Here is a 7,314-nt window from a genome sequence, read left to right as displayed (position 1 = left end):
ACATTCAAAGGTAGTTGGACTGGAAGGAGGGAGAGCGGCCAAGGAAGAAGGCCATTCCGTCGCTCCTCCTCCTCTTACTTATCTCTTGTCTCCTGACTCTCTTCCAAAGCCACCTCAGCTGTGCCAACGTGGCCGCAGAGCATCTTGACAAGTAGCAGCCTTTGCCTGGCCTCCCTGAGCGCTCCCGGCCACCCTAGTAGCTGTTCACCATCCCCGGCCATTGGGACCTCTTCTGATGGCTGTGGCCTCCGCTGCCCCAGGGAGCACCTTCTCTAAGCAGCTCCTTTTCTCTCTCCTGGTGAGTAACCTCCAAGGATTAGGGAAGTAGGCATGCTCTCACCTGCTTCCTCCTGCCAGTTGGGTCTTGAAAGTGAGTCTTGGCAGGAAGGAAAGGCAAGGAGGATAGAGAGAGGGGGAAAAAAAAAACCTGATGTGAGAATAATTTGGAGAAGAGTCGAGGGGCTTGGGACCTTGGATGGGAGGGGATAAGCTTTCTCTTCCAGCTCCAGTACCTGCGTCCTAATGTCTTTCAAGGGAATCCCTCATTCAGATTTCTGTGTCCCCCATCCCCCAAGGAGTGGTGAAATACCTTTTTGGAACTTGGTCCAAATGTTTCTGAGATTTGTTTTAGATACTAGGCATATATAAAGCTCATGCATTTAACATGTTATTCTACTGAGCAGCAAAAAGAGAAGATAATTCTGGGTGCAGCTATGAATTACTCAAGATGTTCTTAGTTCACTAAGGAAGCCTTAAAAGATGGATAGAATGTTTCACGTGAGGTTGTAGTTCAACTCAGCAAGAGGAATGTGTCAGTCACTGGAATAGCCATGAAGCTGCCTTCCACTTGGGTTGTAGTCACTTTGACCTGTTTACAAGATGCTGCTATGTTTGCTTTTGATGGGGAAAGTTTCTTTAACCTCCATCTAGAAATAATGCACTGTGATTCCTGTTTATTTTTTTGTTGTTGTTGAGTTTTTATTTTACCAAAAATACTTTATTTGTAAATTATGTTTTCAGAATTTGGGGATTTTCATGAATGAGCACATACATTTTCTTCATATGAATAATTCATAGTGCAGGTTTGATGATCCACTTCCATGCTATGACTACCTGGAGAAGAACACACAGAAACCACTGGAGTTAGCATTGCTTTAGTAAAATGTGATTAAACCCAGTTCCTTTTTGCTTTTGGTTCTGGTCCCTGCCTGGCCCCTTATCCCTCGGTTTATCCTTTGCCCTTTCACCCTTGACTCCTATATTGACTGGGAAGATCACAGCTCCTTTCAAGCCATTTAGACCCCAATTTCACTTGGAGGCAGAGGGACAACTGGTTTTCTGGGGACTTCCATTATTTCTGTCTAAAGAAAATACATTTATGAGGAGGGGTTCTTAAGAGAGGGAGGAACTAAAACGAGAATAGGTTTGGAAATGTATAAAATGTATGTACACGGATATTTGCATATATAAATGTATATGTTTGTGCATCCCTTTCTAATTATGAAGGGCTTTTCTCACATTGCACCTATAGACAATTGCCTACTTAGACTTTATCCCCAGCAAGACTGGAGGCATGGTCTAGTGTAATTCTTGGCATTAGAGATGACTATATTTTTAAAAGTCAAATGAATAAGAAGGTCTCTTGTTTTCATATGTGGTTATTTAAATTGCAGCTGTATGCAAGTGTGACCTATACAATGGCAGCTTGCCACATATATGCCTACCACAGTTGTAAAACAGATTCACAACCTGTTTGTAAGCCGCTATGATACACCTAGTAGACTTGAGTTGAGGAAGAAGGATACAGCATCCTTAATATGAACATTAACCATTTTGTTAATCCTTATGCAAATATTGAGTCCTGTAACTTTAGAACTTGGTCTTTGAGAAAAACTGATCACAAATTGATCTGTGTAATACTAGAAAATCTAAACTGTGGTCTTTTTTTATGACCATGAAATTATTTTAATAAAGAGGAAAGTGGATAAATATAAAGTGACACAGAAGAAATAAAAATGCTTTGTAGAATTCTACAAGCTCATAACTTTTACTCATTTTTTTTTAAATATAATTTGTCTGTGTGCCTTGGAATTCCTATAACAATAGCTGTGCCTTGAATATTATTAAAATTCAGAGAATTCTGTTAATTTAAAACATGTAGCTAGGTGATTTGAAAACAGATTTTGAAGTTTTTTTTTTCTTTTCTAAGACAGTCTGAGCAGTGAGTGGATTTAATGACAGTGGATTGATTCTAAGTATTATTTTTATGAGCCTCAAAAATGTTTCAATGATTTCTCATTTCCTCAACAATAACCTCAAAGAGCAAAAATAATAATAAAAGGCGGTTGGAGAGTTAGTGCATCAATGCATATAGAGTTCTAGAATTCAGTTCTTTTTCAAGCTGAAGGCCTGTGTAGTTTGTGGGCAGTCGTGCAGGCAATACTCTATAAATCTGATGGTGTATAACACATTTTGCTGCAATTATATAATAGTATTGTAGTCCTAAGAACTAGTCACTTAATTTTTTCACTGATACTAAACGACCCTGGAAATCCTAAAGACTGTACCAATCACTTCAAAATGAATGTTAAAAAAGTAGAGGGTTAAAAGGTTTGTTTCTAAAATTACTAATAATTTTATTGACAAGCAAAACTGTAATGTAAAAAAAATGTGATCCAGCATGATACTTGAATTTGTTTTTTTTTTTTTAAAGGTTCTGGTGTTATTTTGCAATGCCTGTCAAAAAATTTCTCTTCACGTTCCCGCTCATCTTAAGGCTGAAACACTTGTAGGCAAAGGTGAGACTCTGTCATGGGAACGGGACAGTTGTTACTTACTGCGATTACTTTTTGGCTGCCCTTAGAAGCCTTGGCACGGAAGTTATGTAATTGCTGCTCGGCGTTGAAACTTGCCATACACTGGAAAGCAGCTCCCTTTTCATTCATGTTAATTGAGAGTAGCCAAACTACCAAATTTGGTTTTGTATCTTTCTTGCTAGAAAAATTAGCAAACATCACAGAATGAAGAAAATCCTCTTGGTTTCAACACAGGAAAGCATTGAAACCAGAAGCTTATCTCAAATCAGCTCTTCAGGCACCAGAACCCCTGTGTTAGGTTTCTTGACTGATGAAACATGAAACAAATCTCAGAGCTGAAACGCTCCATATAAAATCTGCACTTGTGGTCGAGAGCAATGAGTATGTATTTACTGAGAATTTATATGGTATATTCCACAGACTAACTTGTGAGAGTCAAACAAGATTTTAGTGCATTTTGCTGTCACAGCCATCAATATGCAATAAGCACTGAGCTTATCAAACTCAGAAAGATTCTATGTGAAGAGTATTTGCATTATTAATGAGAAATATTACACAAGAACTTACTAGGTTTCTCACCTGTTGCAACATAACTTTTATCTTATTGCCAAATAAATTTTAACTTAATCTAAAAATCCACTGACACCATATTATGATGAATGCAATTTAAAGCTATATAAGTCTATAATGTTCTATAGAACAGAAATTTACATATAGTTAAATCATGTATATAATATATACAAATTACACATGTATTAATCACATATATTTTCTTTCATAGAACATTGTATACATATATATCTGTTTCATAGTGTATTATATGTATATAGTACATTGTATGTATTTATATATGTATATACATGTTTACATATGGCTATCTTTAAAGATATAAATACATACATATTAACCTATCTACATCCAGATAGCTTTTGAATCATGATAGAGTCACCACATCTCCTTAAACCCACTATAAGTTGAAAGTAAGGGAAAATGCATTCAGCACACCTACTCTACCAAGCATTGTATCTTAGCAACAGGGCACACTGTACAGTTGCAAACATGGTTCCTTACTATCACTTCATCTGAGGTCACTAGGAGCAGCTTATAACTCTGGCCACATATTCCTAGCTTGAAAAAGAGATCAGTATTAAAGCCCCATGCTCAAAGTCACCTGCTCCCACGCATATGTCATTTTCACACTGTCATGAAGTTGGGCCACATGTATGTCATTTTCACACTGTCATAAAGTCAAGGACTTGTGTTCACAAACCTGTGGACACTAGGGAAAGTAGAAGCAAACCAAATCCAATAAAGTTGCAGAACAGTTTGTTTCTTAAATTAATTCATGATGAAAGTAATGGGAGGAACAGGGATGTAGCTCAGTTGGTAGAGGCTTCACTTTTCTGGATGAGGTCCTGGGTTGGATCCTCAGCATTGCCAAAAAGGAAGGAAGGAAAACGGAGGGGGGCAAAACTCCATTAGTCTAGTTTTTACAGCCCCCACATTTCAGAAGGGCAGGTGTTCAGTGTCACGCCCTCTTTCTGCTCCTCCCGTGCTACTGGCGATTGTCATTCCTGTAAGACTCGTTCTCTTCCAGTTGAGCCTGACATTGCTGTGAAATGTCTCCCTGCAGTGAATCTGGACAAGTGCCTCAAATCAGCCAGCCTGATCCTGTCCAGTGACCCAGCCTTCAGAGTTCTAGACGACGGCACAATCTTTACAACACATGACCTGCTCTTGTCTTCTGAACAGAGGAGGTTCTCCATCTTCCTCTCAGACAGTCAGAGTCAGGAGCAAAAGGAAATAGAAATTGAACTGTCAGCAAAAGAAAAAAAGGTAAAGCCAGTTAGGGCCAGAGGTCCTTACAGGGCCCCCATTGCTTCTGCAAGGCTAATGTTATCCTTGAGTGATTCCTTTGTCTTTTGCACTCAACATTCTCACAACCGAGGACTGGACTGTTAAAGGGAGTGGCATATACACTATTTACACAGTTGGTATTTCTGAAGAAGACCATGGCCGGTGAGCAAAATCGGAATATCAAAGGATTCAGATACATTTTGAGGTGTGGTGGGAAGAACAGCTAACCTGAAGAACAAGAACAAGGCTTGGGAGTGTCTCAGAGAACAATGAAGCCGGCCATGCAGCGCCACCCTTCCCTGTGGCTTCCTTTCAATGGGGCTTATGTCACTCATCAAGGGGACCTGCTTGGGTAGTAGAAAACTCTATAAGGCCCCTGTCTTTAGAGTGGCTATGTGGCCCGGTCGATAGGGGTATGTGTGTCTTAAATCCACTGTCTTGTATTTAAGAGTAATGAGTCCTAGGCATGAGGAGATTGCCAACCTTCGCAGCTGCCTTTGAGTAAACTCAGTATAATGACTTAGACTCTTAAAACTGCTGATTAATTTTATAAACAGATTTCTTTTGATTGCAAAGACCATTCTTCATTGAATTTAACATAAGCTTTGTACTTATAAAACATTATTCTTTTTATCCAAATGGCATGAAAGCTGCTTGAATAGATGCTGTTCACGTTTTTGTGGTGGTACAGAAATATTTGTAGACAGGGTTTCCATGGATTTCACCTGTACCATTCTGTATGAAATGAAGCCAGTTCTTAAGTATTTGCTAATAGATCATCAATGCAGGGGCCAGGAAAAGACAATAACTTCACAAAGATGCTTATATCACTGACCAACCAAATTCTGACTGCTGACTGGTTACATCAGGAAATAGATAGAACTAGGGAAAAGGATGTAGTCTGAGGTCAGTGTGTGTGTGTGCATGTGTGTGTGTGTGTTTACTGAAAAAGCATAATACAAATTCTTTAGAGATTGCCCATGATACTGTCATGTATCATCCTTACTTATTTTCTCTATCTTGCAGTACATGGAAAACCACAGTTTTGGCAATGCTAAATAATGCTGTATTTCATTGCTCATCAAATGTAGGTATTTAGGAAGAGACATACGGAAGACCCAGTGCACAAGCGCAGTAAGAGGAGATGGGCTCCAATTCCGTGTTCGCTGATGGAGAACTCATTAGGTCCATTCCCACAACATGTTCAACAGGTCTGTCCCATGGTTTTTTAAATTTTCAGATGTGTTAAATATTTTATTCATTTATATTTATTTATTTTACACCCCAACTGCAGGTTCCCCTTCCTCCTCTCCTCCAAGCCTCCCCACCCCTGACCTCTTTTCTGTTTCCCTCCATCCACTCCTCCGTTTCTGTAGGCCTCACATGGATGCCTATTAAATGTGGCATATCAAGTTGCAGTCAGACTAAGCGCCTCCCCTCATATTAAGGCTGGACAAAGGAACTCAGTATGAGCAATAGGGTCCTAAAAGTCAGCAAAAGAGTCCGACAGCCCCTGTTCCTACTGTTAGGAGTAGCTTGGGAAATCGATGCTAAACAACTAAAAGTGCAACTTTAATGGCTGGGGATGTGGCTCAGTGGTAGTATGTTTCCAAGCATGCACAGGGTCCTATGTTCTTTCCCCACCTCCCAATAAAGTATGTAAATAAATAAGGTATGAAATACTGAATGAAGGATTTAAGTTATTAGCAGTACAGATATCATCTATTCATCACAATGAGGAACATATAATGATTCCATAGAGTTTCTTCATTTCTTATAGTAGTTTGTAAAGTGTGTGTGTTTAACGCTTTACTTATTTATTTGGGATAGGGAGCATCAGTGCACCATAGAAACACATGTGTATGGGTCAGGAGATGGCTAGAAGTGGTTGGCTCTCTCCTTCTACTATGTAGGTGCCAAGATTTAAACTCAGATGGTCAGGTTTGGCAGCAAGCACCTACACTCTTGAGCCATCTCTCCAACCCTAGATGCTAGATTTCCCAAAACATTCTAAGCATTCATTTGCAGAGAGTAGGTCTACCAGTTTTGCATAATTCAACTTTGGCTTAAATGAACACTTATCCCCTAAAACTTGGCTACTTTTTGGTTTAGTAAGTGGGCTGACTCGCTGTCACACAGTGATATAAAAGCATAGGGCAGCTTTGGAACAATCTGCAGTCTGCTGAAATAATTGTGCACGAAGTTGTATCACCTGTGATCGTACAGTTTTCAATGCTAAATAATTTGAAATCGCAGGAAGGACAGGACGGCAAAGGCACACTGCTCTCCAGGCCTCAGAACTGCATGGGAAGGAAAACATTAGAGATCAAACAAGGGACAGAGTCTGTGGTTTCACACATGGAAAGATAAAGATAGGATGCTGAAAGTGATTGAAAGTAAACTCACACAAGAGTCTAGATTAAGATATTAATCAAGATCTATTTGTTCTGCTGGGCGGTGGTGGTTCATACCTTTAATCCCAGCACTCAGAGCTTCAAAACTATGGAGAGAAACCCTGTTTCAAAAAACAAAAAACCAAACCACCCACGGAGACAGTGGGACTGATCTATTGGGAGCTCACCAATGCCAGCTGGATTGTGACTCGAAAAGCAGGGGATAAACCCGGACTCTCTGAATATGG

The 7,314-nt window shown here is 39.7% G+C and overlaps 1 protein-coding gene across 2 annotated transcripts in view; it reads left to right on the top strand.

The window, feature by feature from the left end:
• Window positions 1-235: 235 nt before the first annotated feature.
• Window positions 236-7,314, top strand: part of Dsc1 (desmocollin 1) — a 30,396-nt gene continuing 23,317 nt past the window's right edge. For both annotated transcript variants that reach the window (XM_005355800.2, XM_005355801.2), the window contains exons 1-4: window positions 236-298; window positions 2,714-2,798; window positions 4,450-4,652; window positions 5,765-5,884. In XM_005355800.2, the coding sequence (XP_005355857.1) occupies window positions 236-298; window positions 2,714-2,798; window positions 4,450-4,652; window positions 5,765-5,884 (471 nt within the window). The remainder of the gene's footprint in view (window positions 299-2,713; window positions 2,799-4,449; window positions 4,653-5,764; window positions 5,885-7,314) is intronic.

Source organism: Microtus ochrogaster, chromosome 18, assembly GCF_000317375.1.
Source record: "Microtus ochrogaster isolate Prairie Vole_2 chromosome 18, MicOch1.0, whole genome shotgun sequence".
NCBI lineage: Eukaryota > Metazoa > Chordata > Mammalia > Rodentia > Cricetidae > Microtus > Microtus ochrogaster.
Note: the sequence above shows the minus strand (reverse complement) of the source record. Positions and strands in the feature narration are given on the sequence as shown.